The sequence below is a fragment of the Giraffa tippelskirchi genome, chromosome 2 (genome assembly GCF_054371585.1).
Source record: "Giraffa tippelskirchi isolate mGirTip1 chromosome 2, T2T-mGirTip1v1.2.pri, whole genome shotgun sequence".
Taxonomy (NCBI): Eukaryota; Metazoa; Chordata; class Mammalia; order Artiodactyla; family Giraffidae; genus Giraffa; species Giraffa tippelskirchi.
The window spans coordinates 148,366,276-148,393,770 of NC_137276.1; the positions used below are offsets into that span (position 1 = coordinate 148,366,276).

Sequence of the window (27,495 nt, forward strand, 5' to 3'; positions counted from 1 at the left end):
GCTAACTCCTTAGCTGTACATAGCACATTCTAGTGGGCCAGGTGGTTTCATGACATTTCATGACCATTGCACAGCCCTGGCAGGTAGACATTACTAATAAACCCATTTTGTAAATGTGAAGCCTCGAGGAGGGTTAGATTTGGAGTGAATTAAGTAGCATTCAAGTCTTTTGACACTTTTTGGACAGTTCTCTGCCCTTGAACTGTGGCTTTTCTTCTACACTAGGGGGCAGCAGTGCATTTGTATTTGATTTCTGAGTTCTAGGAAGATGCATCCCACATAGATTTGAAAAGTGGAGTTTGTAGGAAACATGTCCTAGAATCTTTTATTTTAAAAGGTACCTATTGTATCTGTCTAAATCTAATTATTTTCCTATATACCTTACTGTACTCAGATTGACACTTGAACAGAAATGGTTTTTATAAACAGATAATAAATGTGGAGAGAATGAGCTGAAACCGGGGCATGTATTTGATGTATTAGTTGAATAGTTTGTGCATAAAATCATCAAAGGCAAGTCCAGGCAATTCACCATTCATGAAAATTTAAAAGGAAACTTAAGATATTAACCATATATATTAATTTTTAAAATTACAGGCCCAGATTTAGATATTTTAGATACCTCATAGTACACACACACACAACCCCTTTAGGATCCATGTGGCCATAGATTTTAGGTGCAGTATGAGGCCCTGGCATTTCCAGTAGTCATCCTCAACCAAAGTTCCGATATACCCTCCTGATACCAATTCTGTGCTACAAGATAGAGACTTGCGGTCGGAGCAGATTGGGGGTGTGTCAGGATTGCTCAGGGAGCTTTTTCAAACTTCATATGCAAACACAATGCACAGGTACCCCTATGCATCTGCAAATACGTGTGACACTACCAAGCGTTTTAGAAAAACACAAATGTTTATAGTTGAAAACCACTTTTCAGAAATACAAAATGCCACAGCAAAGTAAAAGTAGTAATTTTGCAGGGTGTCCAAAATCATCCTTGGGGACAACCTTGTCCTGTGTTAAACATTGTCCTCTCGTGGAAAGGCCAGGATGAGTGGTGAGGTGGTGTGTGTGTGTGTCCACTCCCGTGTGTGTGCGTGTCTGCTCACGTATGCGTCCCTCCTCTTTACTGCAGGCCCTGGGACTGCTGGGTGTGCCTCAGACACAGCTTTTGATGCTTCATGAACTGTATCCATAATTCTTATTGCCTTTTTCATTGATCTAATCCCCTTGTGTTTCCCAGAACATCTCGCTTTGCCTCATTCCCTGAATACTTGGTAGTGCAGATAAAGAAGTTCACTTTTGGTCTTGACTGGGTACCCAAAAAATTTGGTAGGTATCTTTTGCATGCTTTTGCTTAAAACGTCAAATTAGCTATTTAAAAAACATGGCATGTGAAAGAGCCCATGCGGTTGGCTGCCAGAAACAGTTTCATTTCATTCTTTTTCCATGATTCCCAGCTTTCTCTTTTGAAAGATATGATAAGCATTGGTAGAAAAAAAAAACAAAAAACCAAACAAATACAAATTGCCACTTGCTTACCCACCTCTCGAATAATGGGTTCTGAAATGGCCAGAATCTAAGAGTGAAAACAGGAGCCTCACAATTTCAAATCATGCCTCCCAAACTGTAACGTGATCTTGCTAAAATGTAGGTGCTGATTCAGCAGGTCTGGGGTGGGGCCCGGGCTCTATTGTCTAACATGTCCCCAGATGATGCTGATACTGCTAGTGCTACTGGTCCAAAAGCCATGCTTGGAGGTGCTAGTAACTGAAGATGTATCAATACTCTTTTTAGCATCTCTCCTCGACCTCTAAAGCAGGCAGGTGTGGCTAATGACATTTGTTTAAATCATATGAATTTTATTAATAATAACATGAGTACAGTCAGTTGTATTAAAAAGAAAAAGGGATGTGACTTTGGCCGAATTGGGCTTTCTTCTTTCTAATCTTAAAGGCCCTTGACCACTGTTAGAGGTTATCTTTCCAGACAATGGATAAGAACATTTTCTCTACCATCTCAATCAGATATGAATGTGTTCCTAGGCTGTCCTCAGGGCCATGGAAGTCCATACAGTTTTACCCTCTGATTTCTCAAGCAAGGACCTCAAACTGCTTGCCAGTCTTTTAGTTTCTATGTTTTTGAGCACTTACAAAACAACAGTCAGTCCTAGGTTGGTTAATTAAGAACTCATCTGCTCATCTGAAGGGGATAAGTAAAAAGAACATAAAATCTGCAGGAGTGATTTCCCAGAAACCTCTGGCACTAGCAGTTAGCATAGCACTGATTTCCACGTGGCGTTATGGAGCCCGTGAGCCCGCAGCTCATTCCTCTCTTCCTGGTGGAATAATTTTGTGGGCAGGGAGGAGGGCCGAGGGCAGGTTGCTCATCACTCAGCCTTTCCTCCTTGGACCCAAGATGCACCCTAGAGAGAAAACTGACTTCTTCTAAAGGCTTTGAACTGCTTTGGGAACAGTTTTATTTTCTTTGTCCTTGGAATTTTGGTAAAGGATACCAAATTCAGATCAGATTTCATAGTCTTGCTGAATTTAAAGCAGCCCCAAAGCTTTCTTTAATGAACCTGAAATGTTCTGTTGAGGAAAGGTTGTTTTGATTTTGTTGGTCAGACATTGTGTTTGATTTTGCTGTCTGCTGAGATTTAAAATTTTTTTTAAAACTAAGCCTTTTCTTTGGGTGGTTGTTTTAAAGTAGGACTTACACACCTAACATTGTAGCTGATTTTGGGGATGGTGTTTTCAGATTCTGTTTGCTAGCCCGAGAGACATATCCTGCACCAACATTTGAACCCATTTTCCATTATTACTGTATCTGACTGTGTGCAGTACGAATTCTCAACAGGCTGTTAGACTCATACATACATTTTGTATTCGAATAAGTCAACACAATGACAACTGAGCTGAGAACTTAAAAAAAGTATGTCTCAAGATGAATACGCTTGAAGTTCAAATAATTTCTTAAAAGCTTCATTTTTTATTACCTTCGGTAGAATAATCACAGTACCCATGGTGATCTGAGAAAAGGCATAAACTATGGGTTGCAAACTCAAATGCATAATGAGGACAGAGTGATAATGTAAATGACAGAAGTAGGCTGGATATAAGAAACACATAGCTATAGCTATCTTTTTCTTTCTTGAATATTCCCATTTTGGATGAAGACATGGATTAGGAAAACATTTCCCTGTCATAAGAATCAGAATAGTGCACACGTGATGCTCAGGATCATGGGGGCAGTAGGGAGTGGTGAGGTCTGTGGCAGACAGACATGGAGGGCACACATTACCTTGGAGTGAAAGCTGAGAATCAGCCCCAGGCAGTTGTTATCACATGAGACTCTGCTACAGCTTTTTGTTTTTTTTCAAAATGAGTTGGAAGTCTGGAGTTTTGAATTGAAATTTCTGATTTAAAAATTGGAATTTGTTGCCAACATTTTAAAAACATCCAACAGAAAGTGTCTACAGATGTTGTATGGGCTCCCAGTTTTCGACTTCTGGCTTCCCTCATTTCTTGTTGTTCAGTGTGAAATCCTGCATCTGTGTTTCCCCAGGTTCTACATTAAACTCTAATCAGTCTTAGTCAGTTTTCAGGTCCCGTGACTTACTCCTAGGAACTATAACACATCCCTTGGCTCTGCCTAGACATGTGTGCATAGTTAGTGGTGCTAGATTGAGGAGGTGATTGTGGTTATTCAGAGAGTCCAGTGAGTATAATCTCTCTCATTTTGCAGATGTTTCAATTGATATGCCAGACCTACTTGATATCAACCATCTCCGAGCCAGGGGGTTGCAGCCAGGAGAGGAGGAACTTCCAGACATCAGCCCCCCCATAGTGATTCCTGATGACTCTAAAGGTACCGTCTTCTGCCAGGAGGACCTTCTCAACGCCTCCCCGCTCCTCTGCTGGAATAGTCCCTTTTCCTCCCCCACTCTGTTGTCCTGTGGTGCTTTCCTGTGTTGTAACCCACCATAGACATACAGAATTGAAGCCTGGCTGCAAACCGTGAGCTTAAAATATTAATAGCCACAGGAAGAGGCACAGCCCCAACATGAGTGAACCAAACGGATCCATGGAAATCACAGGCAGCAGAGGGCAGCAGGTCTCCAGGAAGTTTTTGGGTTACCTTGCCTCTGGCTTTGCCTCCCTCCTCTCTTCTCTGATAAGCCTATGGGGAAGAGGAGTGTGTTTTCAGTAGACTCTTAGCCTAGGGGAGCTGTGTCCTTCTTGGAGTATCTTTGGAGAACCAAAAAGGGAAATTGAACAGTGTGTGTTGGTTTTAAAAATCTTGCCCACGTCTCACCTCCCCAGCTTCATTACTGCTTCATAGCAAGAGAACAGTTTGAGCTTCTTTTACTCTCTGTGAACCTTAAAGTGGTCCTTGTGAAGAATGCTTTTAAAGAGAAAAGTACATGTGAAAAATCATTGCCTTTCTGAGTCCAAGAACAGCGTGGAGAGATCTTGGCTTCATTATTAGTTCAGTTATTCTGGTGAAATCACTTTCATTCTGGCTTTGTTAGCCCACATGTTTGCTGTTCACCTTCCTAATGACTTAATTAGGTACATTAGCTAATAGTGCCAGAGTGCTTGGGGCGCCTGTCCCACAGGATGTCTCTCAGCTGAGCAGTGACCATTATTGGTGACCCTGTTGGGGTATAAAGTGAATCCAGGAGGAGCAAGAGAGGATTCAAGATTGGCACCTGTGTTACATTATTCTCTAACGCTAAGTCCAATGCTAAATTGCAGAGGATGGAGAGTGGGGAAGGGGTCTCTAGGTGGGGTGGTCCAGGCTATGTGGTATAGGTGGTTCATTAAAGGAATTCCAGAAAGATCAGTCCTCAGAGTGTCAGAGAACTGCAAGATGGTTTATTAGCATTGCACCTGCTTTTTCTGACGTTTATAACAGAGTCCTTGGATTGTAATTATATGGAGGGAAATTATTTAGTTTCTTAAGATGATCAGCAGAGCATCATGTATTATCTGCTTTAAATGTCTGAAACTGGGTATCCTCCCTCCTTCCTGGAATGACTTTATGTCGGGCTTGGCTGATCTGTGTGGAGGACCAAGGGGCTGACAACAGTGTGGGGTCTTAATGGGTGGGGGTGAGGGAGTGCTCCGGGTTAACTCTTTTTCTTTCTCTAGAACTCTTTGCCATGGTTGGGTCTCACTTCCTGCCCTCTCCTTTGATTTCCAGATCGCCTGATGACCCAACTGATAGATCGTATGTATCTTTTATGTTTTTTCTCAGTGTCCTACCATTGTTAGTGGTCTGAGGCATTTAGCTGTGGGGCTTTAGTAAAGGGCGTTGTTCTGTACGTGTGTATGTGCACCTTTTCCTGGGTGGGGATAAACCTTGGTCTGCGAGCTGCTGCTGCTACTGCTAAGTCACATCAGTCATGTCCGACTCTGTACGACCCCATAGACGGCAGCCCAGCAGGCTCCTCTGTCCCTGGGATTCTCCAGGCAAGAACACTGGAGTGGGTTGCTATTTCCTTCTCTAATGCATGAAAGTGAAAAGTGAAAGTGAAGTCGCTCAGTCGTGTATGACTCTTTGCGACTCCATGGACTGCAGCCTACCAGGCTCCTCCGTACATGGGATTTTCCAGGCAAGAGTACTGGAGTGGGTTGGGTCTGCGAGTTGAGGTCACAGCAAATCTAAACCAGTAATGTGGCGAATAGATGGGCTTGGTTTCAGGAGAGAGAACTTCAGTGTGAGAGCCAGCCAGCCTTGAGTCAGAATCTTGGCTTTGCCATTTGTGGCTATGTGACATAGAATCATTAACTTCTCTGAGCCTCAGTTTCCTCATATGTGAATGGGTGATACTGATGCCATTTCTTCCCTCCCTGGCCACATGAGTAGGTCTCTTGCTGCAGTGAAAGCACAGTAACCTGTCACTTTTTCCACTCCTTCAGGACACATAATGAAGATACACGGTTGACAGGACATGGTAGTATTAGTTAATACTCTTAAGGGTGTCAGTGTCATTGGATTGTTTGTTAATTTTGTAGTCATTTAGTTCTTTAATGCTGGGTGAGTTGATACTTCTAAAGGACATGGAAAAAAGCAAACTATTTTATAGTTAATATTTAGATATTAATTAGGAGGAAGAAGGAGTATGTAATAACACAAAATACTCTGAATCTTTTTGTCTACAAAGCCTTCCTGGAGACACTATTGTTAATTTAGAAGTTCAAGTGTTTTACTTTGCAAAAAAAACATATTGTGTGATTGATCATGTGACTTAGACTTCCATGCTTGCCTTCTTGGGTCAATTTTGATTTGCTGGTTGCTGGAAGAGGCTGTTAGGGGCAGCGAGGGTCATGGGCAAACCATTGCCTCTGCAAATAATCTGATTGTAATGATAACAGTATTTTTGAATGGTTACCATGAGTCATTGTTGAGTTTATGACTCCATAAATTCTTTTAACTGTGTATAAATGTACTATTATAGTAATATAAAGGCCAGCTTCTTGCTTGATTGTCTCAATAAGATGGGCAGAGCAGGTGACCTTTTACAGAGGATAAAACTGATACCCAGGAAAGTTCAGAGACCTACAAGCTAGGACCAGAGCCAGGGCTAGGCATCAGGCATGCTTTCATGTCACTTGACCTTGTCTGGAGTGTGAGGAGTTTGCTGGCTGTCCCAACCCTGCAGAGAGCCAGTCTCCAGGATCTTGTCCCAGGGGAGGTGAAGGGTGGCTGGAACTGTATCAGAGGAGTCTGTCTGACTGTGAGCAGTTCAGCCATTTTCCATTTTCCTCCTGATCTAAGCCTGCTGTCTTATCAGCTGTATTCACCAGGAGAAAACAGCGTTATCTGGGCTTAATTTACATTTATATCCTACCTTTCTCAGACATTTAAAAGGAATAAGTTTGACTATATTCTTACTATAAATGAAAAAATATGTTGAAATTACATATTAGTGATAAGAGTCATCTCTGGTTTCATCATCCATCTATAACCAGTATTAACATTTGGCATCTGTCCTTCTACTATTCTTTACCTATGCCTGGTTCACTCTATTTTCCCCAAAATGGAATTAGACATTTTCAATTTGATATGCTGTTACATGCATGCATACACTTATTAAGCTGCATTACTTAACTGCATTCTAGAGAATAGAGTCTTTCACAAGGTGTTGAAAAGTATTCTCTGAAAGAGTTTCATAGTTTCTGCCCAGAGGAATCCTTTTTTTTAATTACTAAAATTTTAAAATATTTAAAAAAATTTATTTGAAGTATTTACAATGTCATATTAGTTTCAGGTGTATAGCACAGTGATTCAGTTATACAAATATATGTCTATTTTTTTCCAATTTTTCTAGGTTATTAGAAAATATTGAATATAGTTCCCTTTCCTATACAGTAGGTCCTTGTTGGTTATCTATTGTGTATACTGTAGTATGTACATGTCAATCCCAACCTACTGCAGGAGTCTTTATTACAGGACTTCAGAATTTTCACTACCTTAATGCATGCTGTGGATTTCTAGGGAGAACAGAGAATGTAGGTTTAAAAAACTTGTTTGACCACGGGAGCCCTTTGTTTTGTGGTTCATTAATTTTGTGGTTCATCTCTCTTAGAACACTAGGATTCTCTAGAACACAATTGAGGAATCACTGTTGCCCTATATCATTGCTTTCTTAAAATTTTATCTTGATAGGATGTTCTGTGTATCCTCATTGTGAGATAGAACTTTGGTGAATACATTTTCAGTATAATTTTTGTAGAACAGATAGTTCTGTTCCTCAATTCTTCTACTGATTGCTGCCTCTGGCAGAGTTTTCAGTAGATTACAGACCTCAGGGCGTGGAAAACAAAAGGGGAATATTTTGTGCTCCAGTTCCCTCTCAACCTTTGGTGTAATTTGAGAGCCTCGTGTAGGTGGTATGTGTACACACATGGACATACATACACACCCGTGTACATGTATGTGTATGAATGAATATACATACAAACCTATAGTCATGTGTATGTAGAGGTGTGTGTTTATACACCTCTCTAACCATGGTTTAGTCACTAAGTTGTGTCCAACTCTTGTGACCCCGTGGACTATAGGCCACCAGGCTCCTCTGTCCATGGGATTTCCCAGGCAAGAATACTGGAGTGGGTTGCCATTTCCTTCTCTAGGGCATCTTCCTGACCCAGGGATTGAACATGGGTCTCCTGGATCGCAGGCGGATTCTTTCCCCTCTATGCCTCCAGGGAAGCCCTGTCTACCCATATCTATATATTATTGTGAAAAGAAAAGAAAACCTGTATCTAAGCCAAAGTTAGGTTTGTAAAGCAATCTTTTTCAATATCTTAAATGTATACAGTTAAAAAAGTTTCCTTCTATCTTAATTTCTCAGAGTTATTGCATCCTTTGATTGTTGATATATCTAAAGACCTGCTATAACTTCCTGTGAGGTTTAAGGAATAAGCTTTTTGGCCTGTAGAGAATGCTTTCTCTTCCAGTTTCAGTCCTAAGAGAGGCTGCTGTAGTGGCCTTGAGAGTGATGTAAGAGACTGAAATGGTTTGGGAATACACTAGATCTTCCCATAAGAAATTAGGGGGTTGTTTTTCAGTGCTTGAGTTGTTCAGGTAATTACCATGGTTCCTATTTAGGTCAAAGATAAAAATTCAGCTCAAATAGCTTAACATTTGGATGGCTTAAAACAAAACACAGTTAAACCACCATCTAAACATTAAACAAAACAGCACCTTCTTTGAGTAGCATGTGGATAAGCAGTGAAGAGAAGCTAAGACAAGAAGAAATAGGGTTGACTTTTTACACCAGACTATCCTGTGTGCTCTGTAGCATCAGATATTGATGAGTCGTCGGTGATGCAGCTGGCTGAGATGGGCTTCCCTCTAGAAGCGTGTCGGAAAGCTGTGTATTTTACTGGAAATATGGGAGCTGAGGTGGCCTTCAACTGGATCGTTGTTCACATGGAAGAGCCAGGTAGGTGGTCAGAAAATGGGATGGCTTTGGAGTCTGACATGATTGGTCCTCAATGATGTTAAGCCTTGGTCCTTCTGTGTCCTCAGGGTGTGTCCCAGAAAATAATTTATCAGCTCATAATCTGCTGCACAGAGTGGATGGGAGAGGATGGTTATTTTGCCTGGGTAGCAAAATCACAGTCTTTGCTTTCCTCTTTTAAATAATAGCTTTGTTGAGAGAGAATTCACCCTTTTAAAATGTATAATTCAGTAGCAAAAAAAAAAAAAAACATTGGAAAGTTGTGCGATATACTTCTAGCTAAGAAATGATGAGAACTTGAGATAGAAGAATGTGCATGAAGAAATAAATAGGGGCTGTTTGATTAGCATTAACTTTTATCCACTTTATTAAGGTATAATTCACATACCATATAATTCCCTCATTTAAAGTATATATTTCAGTTGTATAAATCTTAATTATGCTGAATTGGTTCATAGTGTTTTTTAGGTCTACTCTATCCTTCTATTTTTCTGTCTATTCATTCTATGAGTTTTTGAGTTTGATATTGAAACTCTAACTAAAAATCTTAATTTATCTACTTAAAAAAATAATTGTAATATATAGTGGAACTATACATAACTTTGTTCTGTATTTTCCAAGTCTCCTGTAAATGTGTTATCATACTTTCAGAATTTAAAAAATAAAGAGGAAAAAGACTTTCCCCAGATTAAAAGTGTATATTACAGTGGTTTTTAGTAAATTCACAGAGTTCTGCAACCATCCAAAAAGAAATTCTGTAGATAGCAGAAGTCACTTTCCATTTTCCCTGTTCCTCCCAGCCCCTGGCAATCACTAGTCTACTTTCTTTCTGGCTCTGTGGATTTGTCTGTCCTGGATGTTTCATATAAATGGAATCATGCAATGTGAGATCTTTTGTTTCTGGTTTCTATCACTTAACATCATGCTTTCAAGGTTCATTTATGTTGTGGCATGTATTGGTACTTTATTTCTTTTTATGGTTGAATAATAGTCTATTGTATGGGCATACTGTTTTATTTATCCTTTCATCAATTGATGGATATTTGGGTTTCCACTTTTTGGCTGTTATGAACAATGCTGCTATAAACATTTTGTGTACAAATTTTTTTTAGAAATATATTTAAAAAATTTATTTTATTTTTGGCTTTACTGGGTCTTTTTGCTGTGTGTGAGCTTTCTCTAGTTGCACTGAGCGAGGGCTACCCTTCATTGTGGTTCACAGTCTTCTCATTGTGGTGGCTTCTCTTTGTGGCTTCATTGTGGCACACAGGCTCAAGTGCAGGAGCTTCAGTAGTTGCAGCACATGGGCTCAGAAGTTGTGGTGCAAGGGCTTAGTTGCTATGAAGCATGTGGGATCACCCCCTACCAGGGATTGAACCTGTGTCCTCTGCATTGACTGGCAGATTCTTAGCCATGAGACGATCAGGGAAGTCCCCATGTACAAATTTTTATATGGACGTGTTTTCATTTCTCATGAGCGGAATTTCTCTGTCATATAGTAACTCCATGTTTAACTCTCTTAGAAACTACTGAATTGTTTTTTAACAGTGACTGTATAACAAACATCCCCACTAGCAACGTATGAGGGCTCCAGTTTTTCTACATCCTCACCAACCCTTGTTAAATCTCATTGTGGGTTTAATTTGCATTTCCCTAATGGCGAATGCCTCTTCCTATGCATATTGACCAGTTATGTATCTTTGGAGAAATATCTATTCATATGCTTTGCCTGTTTTTAATGAGGTTAGTTGTCTGTATTTTTGAGTTCGAAGAGCTCTGGATACAGTTACCTTATCGGATATATGGTTTACAAATATGTTCTTCTGTTGTATGGGTTATCTTTTCACTTTCTTGATAGTGCCCCTTTGTCTATTTTTTTTTTTTCTTTTGTCACTTTGTGCTTTCAGTGTTGTATCTAAGAAACCATTGCCTAACCCAAGGTCACAAAGATTTTCTTATATGCTTTCTTTTAAGAGTTTTGTTGTTTTAGCTTTTACATTTAGGCCAATGATCCATCTGGAGTTAATTTTTGCATATGATGTGAGGTAGGGATCCAAATTTATTCTTTTGCATGTGGATATGTAGTTGTCCCAGCACCATTTGTTGGAAAGACTGATCTTTCCCCACTGAATGGTCTCAGTACCCTTGTTGAAAATCAGTTGACCGTTGATATGTAGGGTTATATCTGAACTCTGAATTCTATTCTATTAGGCTATTGGTCTATATGTTTGTTCTTATGCCAGTTTTAGGCTGTCTTGATTATTGTAACTTTAGGTATTTTTTCTTGTTAACTCTAAAGGGTTGTTTATTTCAAGACCCAAAAAAGGAAAGGGCCTGAGTGTGATTCTTTTCTCCAGATTTTGCTGAACCGCTGACCATGCCTGGTTATGGAGGAGCAGCTTCTGCTGGGGTCTCTGTTTTTGGTGCTACTGGATTGGATAACCAACCTCCAGAAGAAACTGTAGCTATCATTACCTCCATGGGATTCCATCGAAATCAGGCTGTTCAGGCCCTGCGAGCAACGGTAAGCACGAGAGACCATGTGAGCCCCTGCCTCTTTTGTTTTGTCAGTGGCAACTGAAACTTTGCAGTGTCCTCTGGTCATTTTGAATCATGTCTGTCTCACATTCACTATTTCCCAGAAAGGTTTATTTGCATGTAGTGTATATAAAGCTAAAATAAATGACTGAGGGAAACATACAGAGATTTTAAGAGTAAGGATATTTTTAAAAAGTGAGGGAGATAATACAATGGAGGTAAGATAATCCAGCCGAAACACACTCTGTGTCCTCTTAATGTTTATTAGCATGAGGTCAGAAACTTTACTTGGAGCTTGCTTGTGGCCGTAGAGGAAGGAGGGATACTTGAGATCCTGTGTTCAATAAGGCAGTTCTTCAGGAGAAATTGTGCTTTTCTGATACCAAGATATTGGAGCTTTCTCTCTCAAAAGTCCTCATGGAGAAGTCTCTTTGGAATTCTCTGCTTCTGTTTCTCTCTGTGGAGAGACAAAGTTTATCAGGTATTTGTGAAGTCCTGATATTATCAGGAAAGATGGGACCAGGAAATTGGAGGGTAGACAAAAGCCTTCCTCTTGCAGTGCAGACATCTGTTTAATATTGAGGGAAAGTACTTTTTTTTTTTTTTCCTTCACACCATAATCCATTTTTGAGGGCTTCCCTGGTGGCTCAGTGGTAAAGCATTTGCCTGCCAATTCAGGAGACCTGGGTTCGATATCTGGGTTGGGAAATTCCCCTGGAGGAGGAAATGGCAACTCACTCCAGTACTCTTGCCTGGAAAATCCATGGACAGAGGAGCCTGGCGGGGTACAATCCAAGGGATCAAGATTGCAAGCTTTGGACATGACTTAGTGACTAAACCACCAGAACCAATCCGTTTTTGAGTGGATATCTGCTCCCGAGTCTTTCTTGCCATCCTGACTGGGTTCTGATGGGGCCTCTTGCTGAGGTCACAGGGGCTCTCGGCTGGCTCTGGACAGTTTGGCTGGAACAATCTGTTTCCCTTTAAAATGCTTGACATGTTTCAACTGGAGTTTGTTATACTCAGTGTACTTGTTTATGCCCCAATTATTTTACTTGCTTGATTGTTTAATTGGAGATTTTGCCTACATCTATACAAATTGTTTAACTCATCAAGTAATGTCACAAAGGGGATTGACGGAAGTGCTTTTATGGTCCATTGATTTGAATTACATAGAGTTCAGTTTTAAACAATGTAACTTAACTAACCAGTGTTGTCTTCTTTAATCAATGCATCAATCTTGTCTCTGCTGCAGTTCAACCTCTCTGCCAACATTTAGAAGAGGCTCTGACCTGGTACCCATGTTAGCTTCCCTCAACTCTGCATGGGTATCTTCACAAAATACAGTTGGCGGAGAAGGTAGCATTGCAGTTGGTGTGGCTTTGGAAAGGGCCGCACTAAGATACCATTCCCTTTGGCCTTCAGCATCTCATCATTATCAGCATCAGCCCACAGAAATGCTGAGCTAGGACTGATACGGCTTTGGAATGCTGACCTGCTGCTCTCAACTGTTTTCCAGCAAATCCAATTACAGACCTCAGTTGAGAGACTTGCAGAATGTCCATGGAAAGTGCATTTCACAGACAGGGTCAGAGCCACTTGAGACTAATGAATTCAGGTCTCCTGCCCTGTCGGCTTGACATCCTGGTTCAAACGGTCAGGATATAATGAGGCCCCAGGACAGTATACATTGTAAAAATGTTTTGTTTTTTTCAGAATAGTAACCTGGAAAGAGCACTGGATTGGATCTTTAGCCACCCTGAGTTTGGGGAGGACAGTGACTTTGTGATTGAGATGGAGAATAAAGCCAATGCGAACATCGTTTCTGAGGCCAAACCGGAAGGACCTAGAGTCAAGGACGGATCTGGAAGTAAGTTCTTGTCTCAGGGATTGCTCGAGGGGTCATGGTACATTCTCTTCACGCCCTTCCCTCCTGCTCCTGCATGTTGACACCTTTAAAGTGAGAGTGAAGTCGCTCAGTCGTGTCCGACTTTTTGCGACCCCATGGACTGTAGCCTACCAGGCTCCTCTGCCCATGGGATTTTCCAGGCAAGAGTACTGGAGTGGGGTGCCGTTGCCTTCTCCAGGGGATCTTCCTGACCCAGGGATTGAACCCGGGTATCCCGCATTGTAGGCAGACGCTTTTACTGTCTGAGCCACTAGGGAAGTCTGCTGTCATTCAAACCTTAGCACAGATCCCAGCTTCTCATAAATGCACTTGGCCACTTCTCATGGGCCAGGGTGACCTGGGGGAGTCTCGGGAGACTCAGGCATGTCACCTGGTGTGTGCACGTGTCACTTTAGCACCAGCTCTGACTTGGTCTGTGCTTTGAGGTGAAGTTCCATTGTGGGCCATGAACATTTGTGTCCCAAAGAGAGCCATTATTTTCGTGGTAACATTTTTGAAGAGCTGAAAAGTGATCTTATACCCTTGGCCCTATCGCTGCTCATACCTCCTCCTAATCATTTTCTGACGGGCTGTCGGGCCAGGAAGAACTGCTGTGGGCGCATGCGCTGCCCTCCGTCAGCAAACACTTATATCTGTCCCCCTGTGCTGAGCACGACTCTAAGCACTTTACCTAGACACTCATTTAATCCTCACCACACCCATTTTACAGGTAAGAAAACAGAGGCCTAGAAAGATTCGGTAACCTTGCCCAAGATCACATAGTTCTTTGGAGGTAGAGCCAAGATTCAAAGTCAGAATCCATGTTCCTGCCTGCTGTGCTGCCCTGTCTCGCGGGCTCTCCGTCCCTACAGAGTTGGAGCCCAGCAGCCACCAGGTCAGGTGCAGTCAGCCACCAGGTCAGCCCTGCAGTCAGGTCCTGGCCGGCTCGTTTCTCAGTGTTGTTTACTCTGCGCTCCCCAGACCTGCAGCTCACGGGCCACCCCAGTCAGTGGGCCTTGACCCTCTTCTCCTTACCCCTAGGCCTTCATTCAGGCTAACCCTTAGATGTGATTTGCCCCTTCTTTCCCATCACGGCTTGCTAAAATCCTCACCGTTGTTGAGAACTGGGCCACAGGTTCCATTTCTCTGGACCGCTTCCCAGGTTCTTACCATAATCAGTCCCTCCTCACCTCACATGCTGGTGACAACTATTCCAACATTAACAGTCCTTCACTCATGTCAGGTTTAGTCTTCACAGTACCCCTGTGAGGTAGGCACCGGGATTATGTCCATGCTGCAGATGAGGAAACTGAGGCAGAGACGGCAATGTAACTTGCCAAGCTCGCTGTGCTGGTGAGAAGTAGAACCAGAATTCCCCCCCAGGCAGCCTGCCTGCAGAGTCTATGCCCTGTAGCTCCTGTAACGGGGTGTTTGCTTTTCTTATTAGAGGTATCAGGTTCATCTTGAGATAAAATTAGTTGTGTAAATACCTGTGTCTCCCAGCTGACAGGGAACTGGTGGAGGACAGAGGCCATTTTATTTTTGTAGAGCTTGTGGTGTCCGGTGCATAGAAAGTACCAATGAAATAATAGTTGGATCTAATTAAATTTACCATAACAGCATTTGTTCCTATAATTGTGTGACATGTAGCTTCATGGTCTTACCAGACCTAACACGTATGCATTGATATGGCTCTAGAGACAGAGAGGGGGAGGGAAATTTCCTTCTTCTTCTATATAAAACAGGTATTTTCTTCACTGAAACTGTGTTAAACCGACTAGATAAGAAAAGGACGAGCTGTAGTTCTCCCAACTTCCAACCTGTCTAATGGGGCTTGTGTTACTTTTGGGAAATCACTGGCTGGCCTAAAATATTAAAAGCTGTTACGGACAGGTTACTCAATAATTCACGAGCAGGCTTTATTCTGTGTTCTGTGTCCATTGATTCACCGCTTCCTTGATTTTCTGTAATGGACTTTTCTTTAGGATGGTGAGTTCTTGCAGAAGGGATAAACCACAAGATGGGGCCCTTGTAATGCTGCCAAGGTATGCGGCTGCAGAGGGAGGGGGAGTCTGATCATTAGGGTTTCCTGTCTCCTGATGGAGCTTTGACGGACCAGCCACTCTCTCAGAGGTGGTCGTTAATGATACGGAACAGCCACATCCTCTCCTCGGGCTCACTGAACTCAGAGTGACTGCACGTATTCCTGGTTTTTGAGTCACATCCTTGAATAGGGTTTCATGAAGTTTTTAAATACCCTTGGATTTAAAGGCACTCTGGGCCAAACTCTGGCTCTTCCTCCTCATCACTTCCAAATTTAGCAATTATGGTTGAGTGTGGGGAAGGAGACAGTGATGCGCTATGAAGAAGCACATGTAGGATATGCAGAATCTAAGGGCAGTAGGAGGAGAAAAATTTAGTTATAAAAAATGCATAAACCACCCTAACTCATGAAATGCATTCTGCGTCGGATTTTGTAGAAGAATAGATGTTTTTCAAGTAGCCTTTCCAGCACTGCGTCTGGCCCATGGGAGGTGATGAGCAAATGAATGACTGAATGAAGAAGTGAATGCCATGTGGTGGTGGTCACAGGGGTTGTTTGTTTGCTGCCTCCACTGAGTGCCGTCTGGAGGAACTAGCCGTGTACTGTTGCATTCTGTTGCCTAAACCACAGGAAAGGGGAAAAATGACATCTTTTTCTTCGCTGCATTAGCATCTGAACGCATGTTGGTCGCTTTTCTTGTTTTCCTTTTCCAAAAATTAACACTTATGTTATTTTTTCTTCCAGTGAAAAGGATGTATAATAACTTTAGCAACTTGAGAAAATGCAGATCTTTGAAAAGAGGAAAATGATAATTACAATCCTATTAGCCAGTTATAACCCAGTCACTGTTAAATGTTTTGTGTATATTCTTTAGATCTTTCTTGGCAAATATATAGAAATGAATATTAAAATGTATATTTATAGAAATATAGCATTCTAGTCTATACATGATAGCTTTAAAATATTGAAGTATGGTTAATTTACAATATATTAGTTTCAGGTGTACAACAACAGTGATTCAGTATTTTTATAGCTGATACTCCATTTATAGTTATTACAAAATAATGACTGCATTTCCCTGTGCTGTACATTATAGCCACTATTCATGCTATTTTATAGCCTGCTCATTCCCTAACTGTGGGTGTACATTATGTAAATCCAGGTCATTGAACATATATTAATATTCAGTTGTACCATAATATATATACCTAATTCTAGGCCAGCTAGCTATTATTTAAATAAAAGACAATTTCAGAAAGAGTTTTAAATAACAGGGTTATTTGCACATTCAGAAGGTGTTGGCTGTAATTTTTAAATAATACGTTATTCTTAAAGGGTGAATTCCTGTCATAGAAGTATAACAAATGCTTCTTTCAGTCTCTATCCAGGCAACAAACATTTGTTCAACATTTAAGTTTCTTTCATTTCTTCCCTCCTCCACTCCACTCCCTTCTTTTTTTCTGTTAAAAATAATGCTGTAATGAATATTCTTGAGCTCTCCCTTCTTCTTTTTTTTAAAGTTACTTTAAAAAAAGTATTTCTTTGGCTGCACCGGGTCTTAGTTGCAGCACACTGACTCTACAGAGTCAGAGTAGCAGGCGAACTCTTAATTGTGGCAGTTTCCTGACCAGGGATTGAATCTGGGCCCCCTGATTTGGAAGCTCCGAGTCTTAGCCATTAGACCACTAGGGAAGGCCCTCCTTTATTATTTCTTTAGGGTGAGTTTCTGGAAGTGCAGTTTTGGAGTCAAATGTGTGTTTTGAGATGTGAATACAGATGATTGCTTCACTCCCCTCAAACACAGCCATAAGCTCCTTTTCCCATCCTTCCCAGCAGTGCTGTCGGCCAAGCACTCTTCATATTTTTCATATCTTTATTGCCTAGTTGTTTTTCTTCTTGTGTTAATTGCTTTCACACTTCCTTTGCCCATTGCCTATTTTTATTGAAGTGTTTAGATTTTTTTTTATTGATTTGACAGTTTCAAGTATTGTAAATTATACCTTATAGCTTTATAGTATTGAGTTTTTCTGGCAAAAATATGTTTTCCTTTGCTTCATCTCCCCTTTCTCCTGCCCCTGAAGCTAGATGGTTTCCCTTATAGCTACATGAGTTTCTGGTTTAGTTACTTCTCAGAATTACATGCTTGGTGTTGTTGTTCAATCGCTCAGTCATGTCTGACTCTTTGCGACCCTATGGACTGTAGCATGCCAGGCTTCCCAGTCCTTCACCATCTCCCAAAACTTGCTCAAACTTATGTCCATTGAGTTGGTGGTGCCATCCAACCATCTTATCTTCTGTCACCCTTCTCCTCCTGCCATCAGTCTTTCCCAGCGTCAGGGTCTTTTCCAATGAGTTGACTCTTTACATCAGGTGGCCAAAGTATTGGAGCTTAAGCTTCAGCGTTAGTCCTCCCAGTGAATATTCAGGGTTGATTTCCTTTAGGATTGACTAGTTTGATCTTCTCGCTGTCCAAGGGACTCTCAAGAGTCTTCTCCAGCACCACAATTCAAAAGCATCAATTCTTAGGCGCTCAGCTTTCCTTATGGTCCAACTCTCACATCCATACATGACTACTGGACAAACCATAGCCTTGACTAGATGGACCTTTGTTGGCAAGTGATGTCTCTGCTTTTTAATATGATGTCTAGGTTTGTCATAGCTTTTCTTTCAAGGAGCAAGTTTCTTTTAATATCATGGCTGCAGTCACCATCCGCAGTGATTTTGGAGCCCAAGAAAATAAAGTCAGTCACTGTTTCCATTTTTTCCCCATCTGTTTGCTGTAAAGTGATGGACCAGATGCCATGATCTTTGTTTTTGAATGTTGAGTTTTAAGCCAGCTTTTTCACTCTCTTTCACTTTCATCAAGAGGCTCATTAGTTCATCTTCGCTTTCTGCCATAAGGATGGTATCATTTGCATATCTGAGGTGATATGCAGAAATCAAGATTTCTCCCAGCAATTTTGATTCCAGCTGGAGATTTATCCAGCCCAGGGTTTTGAATAATGTACTCTGCATATAAGTTAAATAAGCAGGGTGACAATATACAACCTTGATGTACTCCTTTCCCAATTCTGAACTAGTTCGTTGTTCCATGTCTGGTTCTAACTGTTGCTTCTTGACCTGCATACAGGTTTCTCAGGAGGCAGGTAAGGTGGCCTGGTATTTCTATCTCTTTAAGAATTTTCCACAGTTTGTTGTGATCCACACAATCAAAGGCTTTAGTCCATGAAGCAGAAATAGATGTTTTTCTGAAATTCACTTGCTTTTTTTATGGTCCAACGATGTTGGCTTTTTGATCTCTGGTACCTCTGCCTTTTCTAAATCCAGCTTCTACATATGGAAGTTCTCGGTTCACATACCGTTGAGCTTAACTTGAAGGATTTTGAGTATTACCTTGCTAGCATGTGAAATCAGTGCAGTTGTGTGGTAGTTTGAACATTCTTTGGCATTGCCCTTTGGGATTGGAATGAGAACTGACCTTTTCCAGTCCTGTGGCCACTGCTGAGTCTTCCAAATTTGCTGGCATATTGAGTGTAACACTTTTCACAGCATCATCTTTTAGTACTTGAAATAGTTCAACTGGAATTCTATCACCTCCACTAACTTTGTAGTAATGCTCCCTAAGGCTCACTTGACTTCACACTCCAGGATGTCTGGCTCTAACTGAGTGATCACACCATCATGGTTATTCAGGTTGTTAAGATCTTTTTTGTATAGCTCTTCTGTGTGTTCTTGCCATCTCTTCTTAATATCTTCTCTGGAAAATATATATTCTGTATAGGTGAGTTGTTGACATTCTCAAGACATTGCTTTTTAACTTTATTTTGGTTGGTGAATTGGCTTGAACATTTGAGTTGGGGGTAATGAGGAAAATTTAAAGGTTTAGGTAATTTCTATTTAGGAGTAAAATGGAGAGCCTAAACAGAAAAACCAAATAAAACCAACAACCTCAGTTTTCAAGGTTCTTTTATAAGTAGTAGGATTGCTAAGCCAAACTTGTTTAAACAAAACGGTATGTGTTGTATCATAAAAGCTAGCAGGTCCCAGGAAGACTTGACTTTGGGCATGCCCTTGACTCCAGAACTCAAACCCTTTTGTCTGGGTGTATCATCTGCCTCTGTTTCCTTAGGGTTGGTTCCAGTCTTAGACAGGCACTCCCTCATGGCCACAGGATGGCTGCCAATGCCTCTTACTATCAAATCTTTCCAGGTTAAAATTCAGCAGAAAGAGTCGTGTCCCAGAGTTCTCTGCAGAGATTCTGAGAATATGCGGGTCTGTCTTCAGGTGGTGCTAGTGTTAAAGAACCTGCCTGCCAATGAAGGGACACAAGAGATGCAGGTTTGATCTATGGGGTGGGAAGATCCCCTGGAGGAGGGCATGGCAACTCACTCCAGTATTTTGCCTGGAGAATCCTATGGACAGAGGAACCTTGCGGGTCCGACTCCTTTGTGACCCCATGGACTATAGCCCATCAGGCTCCTGTCCATGGGATTTCCCAGGCAAGAATACTGGAGTAGGTTACCATTTCCTTCTCCAGAGGGTGTTCCCAATCCAGGGATCAAACTCGAGTCTCCTGCATTGGCAGGCAAATTCTTTACTGCTGAGTCACAAGGGAAGACCTAAGAGTAGGTTACTCTTACTTTAAGGAGTAGCGTGGCTACTGGGATGTTGCTACAGCCTGTTAACTCCGAAAATAATGACATGGAAGGTGTTTGAACTGGAAAAACAGTGACTAGGATTAAAGAAGCACTTGCATCAAATTCTTCCTTTAGGGAATATGTTAATTAAAAATGTCTATTGTCATCTTTTTGAATGAGGAAGCAATGTCATTGCATGATGTTATCTAATTTGATTAAAAGGGTTCGTGCTTTTAACACTTGGTGAAATAGTAGCTGTGCTTTACTGCTGCTGCTGCTGCTGCTAAGTCGCTTCAGTCGTGTCCGACTCTGTGCGACCCCAGAGATGGCAGCCCACCAGGCTCCCCCGTCCCTGGGAGTCTCCAGGCAGGAACGCTGGAGTGGGTTGCCATTTCCTTCTCCAGTGCTTTACTGAATGGCTACTAAATGCCAGACATTTCCTTTACTGCTTTTTCCTGGCTTCTCACAGTGAGTGGTTGCTGATAAGATACCTACTTGCTTGTGGTAGGACCACCTTGTAATTCAGGTCTGGCTGATTTTGAAGGCTGCATTTTGTCCTTTGCCCCCTCTTGAGTCATCCTATTTCAAGTTTGCTAAATCGGAACAGAGGCAGGAGCCTATTTTTCAGAAGACTATTTATGGTCATCTCTTACCTGTCTTAAGAGCTGTACTTTCTGTTGAGTTTTTAAAATTCTTAAGAAGTGGGAAATCAAGTCATCAGTCTGACCTATCTAGGCTCCTCCCATTTGCAAAATCATTTCTGTTTCTGTGTTGCACTTAATGAGAGCTTAGTTTTTTTGTTTTTTTTTAAAAGAACTCACTGATTGCCAATGTAATTAAAATGTGATTAGGCTGTGATTACTCAGAACCTGCTCCGGCTCCTTCAGCCACATCGCTGTAACGGTGCAGATATCTTCTGCTGCAGCTGAGAATTTTCCAGCAAGGAGAGCAGAGAGACATTTCATTTACATAATGGTGGGGCTCGCAACATTCAGAACTCCCCAAGGAATGCAGTCAGACTAGGAGCTGTAGAGCAGAGGCACAGCGGCCAGGGAAGATAAGCCCCAGCGGTCTCCTCAAAAGCTGCACACATTTAATACATCTGGGTTCTCCTTCTCATTGTCTGTCAGCACCTGTGCTTTTCAGTGGTACTATGGAAGTTAAGAGGAAGCCACTCTGGAGTAAACTAATTTACTCTGAAGTATAGATGACCAGGAACTATTGAGCTTGGAGGAAAGTCTTTGTTACTTGTTGTTCTAGGCAGTATGACAATGAGAAGTCCAGGTGGATTGGTAATTTTGAGCTGGCTGGAGTTGGGGAAGCAATTTGTAGACCTTTTAAGATTCTGTCCATGTTATCAGTTACCTTAAGCTGTTATTGATTTACTCAAATCCTTCTTTCTCTCTTTTTGGGAATTGAATAGTTTTCTAAAAGCTCCAAATCCACTCCTTGCCCCCCCACCACACACCGTGGGTCTTTTCTCAGAGCAGGAATGAAGGAAACCAAGCAGTTGAGGGTAGGGAGATTGCAGATGTAGGATGTTTGTGAGTCAAATGCTGGTAAATTGGGAATGACATTTTCCCTTCTGTTGTTAGGGATGGGTAATGAAACACATTATTCAAGTTAGGAAGATTCAGTTGGAAAATTCAGTCTTGGTTTCTCACCCAAAGGCTGCAAGAGCACCTGGGGTCTTGGTGTTTGTTCCGAGGAGTTCTGGTGTTTCTGTGTTCGGGGGGGTTGTCTGTCTGCTGTCCGACTCTTTGTGACCTCATGGACTGTGCCCACCAGGCTTCTCTGTCCTTGGGATTTCCCAGGCAAGGATACTGGAGTGGGTTGCCATTTCCTTCTCCAGGGAATCTTCCCAACCCAGGGATCGAACTCACATCTCTTGCATTGACAGGTAAGTTCTTTATTGTCTGAGCCACCAAGGAAACCCTGTATTCTGAGCACTCTGTAAACTGACTAAATAATGTGTCCTACCCTCACAATCTGGAGAAGGTGATGGCACCCCACTCCAGTACTCTTGCCTGGAAAATCCCATGGACAGAGGAGCCTGGTGGGCTGCAGTCCATGGGGTTGCACAGAGTCAGACACGACTAAAGCGACTTAGCAGCAGCAGCAGCAGCCCTCACAATCTCATGCTTTTTAAGCAGATATACATGCTTAAATAATTTATAAAATGTAAATTAATTGCACTCCTGAATCTAGCATTGCTTTTGGTCATTATGTGTTGTTAAACTATAGTTTTCAAAAAAGTAAAATGACTGTCAGGTACATAAAAACTGAACCTATAGACAGATTTTCTTTGATTTATTAGGGAACCAGTTGTTATTACTGATTCAAAATCATCTGAAAAGCTAGAATATTTGAAGATAATTTGATGGCTGAGTTAGATGTATAATTAGTGTCTATGAGGATCATAACTCCTGGAAGTTACAAGTGTTGGCAGAAGAAAAACCTCAGAACCTAAAAGTTGCAAGTTTTATTCAGGGAACCTTACTGAGGACATTATCATCTGAGGAATTCTCTGAAGAGGTAAAGAAGGAGCCAAGGTATATATTATAGAGTATTTGCTGGAAGAAAAACATGTAGTTGAACATCAAAAGCTTACTGCTAATCACAAAAAAAAACGTATCTCGAGTTCATGATTGCAGTACTTTTCCATGTCGGGGAAGATGCAAGAGTCTTAGCTCATTGAGATCATTCCTTAGATATGAGTCTTAACTGTCTATCTAAGGTCGGTAACCAGAGTACAGAAAGGTTCCTGTTTTTTCTCCATCCTGAATTCCCTGAAGCTGCACTGTGGTCAGTGGCAGCGGCTGAAGGCTTGATCTTTGTAGAGCCGGAATGGCAGGCAGCATTCTCCGTCCACAGCGCCCCCTCCTGGTCATAGATTTAGGGTTGGGAGGATTTCATGACAAATTTGTTCCACTGTACTAGGAATTCTCATGCTTTAAGTCAGATGGGGATTTTGTTGATAGGCCATTCAACAAGTTTTTTCTTTTTGAATTGGGCCCTGTTGATAACCTAAAATTCTCTGGATTGTCTGTTGTATTAGTTTATGATCTAGGAAATTCTTTCCCTTATTGCTTCTTCCTATGTCTTGTTGTTCAGTCACTCAGTCGTGTCCGACTCTTTGCGACCCCATGCACTACAGCTCACCAGGCTTCCCTGTCCTTCACTATCTCCCGGAGTTTGTTCAAACTCATGCCCATTGAGTTGGTGATGCCATCCAACCATCTTGTTCTGTGCTGCCCCTTCTCCTGCCCTCAATCTTTCCCACCATCAGGGTCTTTTCATCAGGTGGCCAAAGTATTGGAGCTTCAGCCTTTGCAATGAATACTCAGGATTGATTTCCTTTAAGATTGACTGGTTTGATCTCCTTGTTGTTCAAGGGACTCTCAAGAGTCTTGTCCAGCACCACAATTTGAAAGCATCGATTCTTTGGCGCTCAGCCTTCTTTATGGTCCAACTCTTACATCCGTACATGACTCCTGGAAAACCATAGCTTTGACTATACAGACCTTTGTTGGTAAAGTGATGTCTCTGCTTTTTAATATGCTGTCTAGTTTTGTCATGGCTTTTCTTCCAAGGAGCAAGCGTCTTTTAATGTCGTGGCTGCAGGGTTTCCCTTGTGGCTCAGCAGTAAATAATCTGCCTGCAATGCAGGAGTTCCAAGAGACACAGGTTCAGTCCCTAGGTTGGGAAGAGCCCCTGGAGGAGGACATGGCAACCCACTCCAGTCTTCTTGCCTGGAGAATCCCATGGACAGAGGAGCCAGGCTGGCTGCAGTCTATAAGGTTGCAGAGAGTCAGATGAACTGAAGCGACTTAGCACACATGCAATCACTGTCCACAGTGATTTTGGAGCCTGAGAAAATACAGTCTATTTCAGAAAAATGTTTCCATTTTTCTCCCCATCTTTTTGCCATGAAGTGATGGATCAGATGCCATGATCTTAGTTTTTGGATGTTGAGTTTTAAGCCAACCTTTTCACTCACCTCTTTCACTTTTATCAAGAGGCTTTTTAGTTCATCTTTGCTTTCTGCCATAAGGGTGGTGTCATCTGAATATCTGAGGTTATTGATATTTCTCCCTGCAATCTTGATTCCAGCTTCATCCAGCCTGGCATTTCGCATGATGTACTCTGCATATCAGTTAAATAAGCAGGGTAACAATATATAGCTTTGACATACTCCTTTCCCAGTTTGGAACCAGTCTGTTGTTCCATGTCCTGTTCTAACTGTTGCTTCTTGACTTGCATACAGGTTTCTCAGGAGGCAGGTAAGGTGGTCTGGTATCTCAACTCTTTAAGAATTCCACACAGTCAAAGGCTTTAGCGTAGTCAATAAAGCAGAAGTATATGTTTTTCTGGAATTCCTTAGTTTTTTCTATGATCCAACAGATGTTGGCATTTTGGTCTCTGGTTCCTCTGCCTTTTCTAAGTCCAGTTTGTACATCTGGAATTTCTTCGTTCACGTACTGTTGAAGCCTAACTTGAAAGATTTTGAGGATTACCTTGCTAACATGTCAAATGAGCACAATTGTGTAGTAGTTTGAACGTTCTTTGGCATTACCCTTCTTTGGGATTGGAATGAAATCTGACCTTTTCCAGTCCTGTGGCCACTGCTGCATTTTCCAAATTTGCTGGCATATTGAGTGTAGCATTTTAACAGCATCATCTTTTAGGATTTGAAATAGTTCAACTGGAATTCCATCACCTCCACTAGCTTTGTTTATAGTAATGCTTCCTAAAGCCTACTTGTCTTCACACTCCAGGATGTCTGGCTCTAGGTGAATGACCACAGCATTGTGGTTATCTTGGTCATTAAGACCTTTTTTTATACAGTTCTTCTGTGTATTCTTGCCAGCTCTTCTTAATGTCTTCTGCTTCTGTTTGGTTCATATGATTTCTGTCCTTTATTGTGCCTTCTTTGCATGAAACATTCCCTTGCTATGTCTAATTTTCTTGAAGAGATCTCTAGTCTTTCCCATTCTGTTGTTTTCCCTTATTTCTTTGCACTGATCACTGAGGAAGGCTTTTTGCATTTCTTCTTCTTGGGGGTGATTTTGGTCATTGCCTCCTGTACAATGTTATAAACCTCTGTCCATAGTTCTTCAGGCATTTTGTCTATCAGATCTAATCCCATGAATATATTTGTCCCATGTCTAGAGCTGTACTATTACGGTTATTCTATATAGAGTTATATATGTAATCAGTTGCCTCAAGTTTTTAGCCACCATTAATTTTGTCAGAGGCCTGTTTTACACATCACATAATGCAAGAGACAACAGTCTTATGAAATAGAATATCAGTAATATTTGTGTCGTTCAGTCACTAAGTTGTGTTTGACTCTTTGCGACCTCATGGACTGTAGCACGCCACTGTCTCCTGGGGCTTGCTCAGATTCATGTCCATTGAGTCGGTGATGCTGTCTAATCATCTCATCCTCTCCCACCCTCTTCTCCTTTTGCCTTCAATCTTTCCCAGCATCAGAGTCTTTTCCAATGAGTTGGTTCTTTGCATCAGGTGGCCAAAGTATTGGCGTTTCAGCATCAGTCCTTCCAGTGAATATTCAGAGTTGATATCCTTTAGGATTGACTGGTTTGATCTCCTTGCTGTCCCAGGGACTCTCAAGAGTCTTCTCCAGCACCACAGTTTGAAAGCTTCAATTCTTCAGTGCTCAGCCTTCTTTATGGGCCAGCTCTCACATCCGTACATGACTCTTGGAAAAATCATCAGTGACGTATCAGTAATATAGCTGGTGACATTAGTAAGGTCATAGTACAGTAGACAGAGATACAAAACAGTTTGAAACAACAAGGAGAGAACAAATGAAAATGATGATTAGTATAACTAGTGGCAGTCTGGATTACAATAAGCCATCAATTCCAGGGTGGAGCCAGCTGGGGAAGCCAGATTCCAGAGGGATCAGGTAGAGAGGAAAAGATACAGGTTTCATCTTCATCTGAGAAGGTACATGCGTCACCAGCGTGTTGTAGGTCTCAGTTAGAGGTCTCTATTAGCATAAGAGGAAAGTTCTTCTGGAAAACAAAAATTAAAAGCCACGAATACTTGAGACAAAAAGTCATAAAAGTATAAATTGTATTTATCGGTTCACTTGGTCCCATGTAATTAATTCATGTTGATCCAGATGAAACTATCAGTTTCTCCATTAGTTTTGTAATTTCTTACCCAGTTCGGTGTTATTATCTGAAAGTCATCAGCAACTTATACTGGTCAAAAAGTCCTTTTTATGGATTTTCTTGAAATACTTCATTTTGTAAAAGTATCAGAGTAAGACAATGACAAAAGACTCAAAATGGCATGGCTAAAGATATCACTGCAATGCAGTTGACAAGAAACTTGGTTATTTCTGGGACATGTGATGATAACTAGAATTAGACTCGTAGCATTATACCAGCACACACCAGATTTTTAGGAATTCCATATAATTTTGGAATATCTATATTAATGAACTTACCCACATAATATAACCTAAGGTTTATCACCACTTATTTGACAATGTCTTTCTATGTAATTTAACATACCAATTGAACCTAATTACTTTGGGTTGTTTCAGGGGCCCTTGGAGTCATCTCAAAGTTAGCTAGAGGTCAAAAGAACTTTGTCAAAGATATCAAAGGGTTTTAAAACACTTGGTCAGATAGGATCATAGGTTAGTGTGAAACAATACTTATTCATTGACCCAAAGTGACCATAAAAGATTTGAAAGACAAATAGAGAAAGTTACAACAGATTACTTAAAAGGTAAGGAAACGTTACAATCTGCTATCAAAAGCAGATCAGTGTCCCAAGTATATTTTGGAGGGGTTGTCTGCCGTGGCTGATGGCTTAATCCTTACAGAACTGGAATCACATCGGCACAGGCAGACCTCATTTTAATGTGATTCGCTTTTATGTGTTCGACAGACATTGTGATTTTTTTCAAAGTGAAGGCTTGTGGCTGTGGTGCATCAGGCAAGTCTGTTGAAGCCATTTTTCCAACAGCATTTGCTCACTTAGTGTTTCTGTGTCACATTTTGGTAATTCTCACAATATTTTAGACCCCCTGGGTCAGGAATATCCCCTGGAGAAGGGAAGGGCGACACAATCCAGTATTCTGGCCAGGAGAATTCCATACAGAGGAGTCTGGCAGGCTACAGTCCATGGAGTCGCAAAGGATCAGACACAACTGAGTGACTTTCACTTTCACCAGCAAAAAGATTACAACTTGCTGAAGGCTCAGATGATGGTTAGCATTTTTTAATCCATAAAGTATTTTTAAATTAAGATATGCACATTTCTTTTTTGGACATATGCTATTGCATGCTGAATAGGCTACAGTATAATGTAAAACATAGTTTTTATTTATATGTACTGGGAAACCAAAAAAATTCATGTGACTTGC

General features: G+C 41.3%; 1 protein-coding gene across 7 annotated transcripts in view; it reads left to right on the forward strand.

The window, feature by feature from the left end:
- Positions 1–27,495, forward strand: part of USP13 (ubiquitin specific peptidase 13) — a 130,986-nt gene that overhangs the window by 91,412 nt on the left and 12,079 nt on the right. For 3 of the 7 annotated variants that reach the window (XM_081571043.1, XM_081571040.1, XM_081571045.1), the window contains exons 14-19: positions 1,244–1,332; positions 3,748–3,870; positions 5,209–5,235; positions 8,816–8,959; positions 11,335–11,501; positions 13,232–13,385. In XM_081571043.1, coding sequence (XP_081427169.1) covers positions 1,244–1,332; positions 3,748–3,870; positions 5,209–5,235; positions 8,816–8,959; positions 11,335–11,501; positions 13,232–13,385 — 704 coding nt within the window. Of the gene's footprint in view, positions 1–1,243; positions 1,333–3,747; positions 3,871–5,208; positions 5,236–8,794; positions 8,960–11,334; positions 11,502–13,231; positions 13,386–27,495 lie in introns of all 7 variants that reach the window. The other 4 variants (XM_081571044.1, XM_081571042.1, XM_081571046.1 and 1 more) reach the window with 2 other exon arrangements.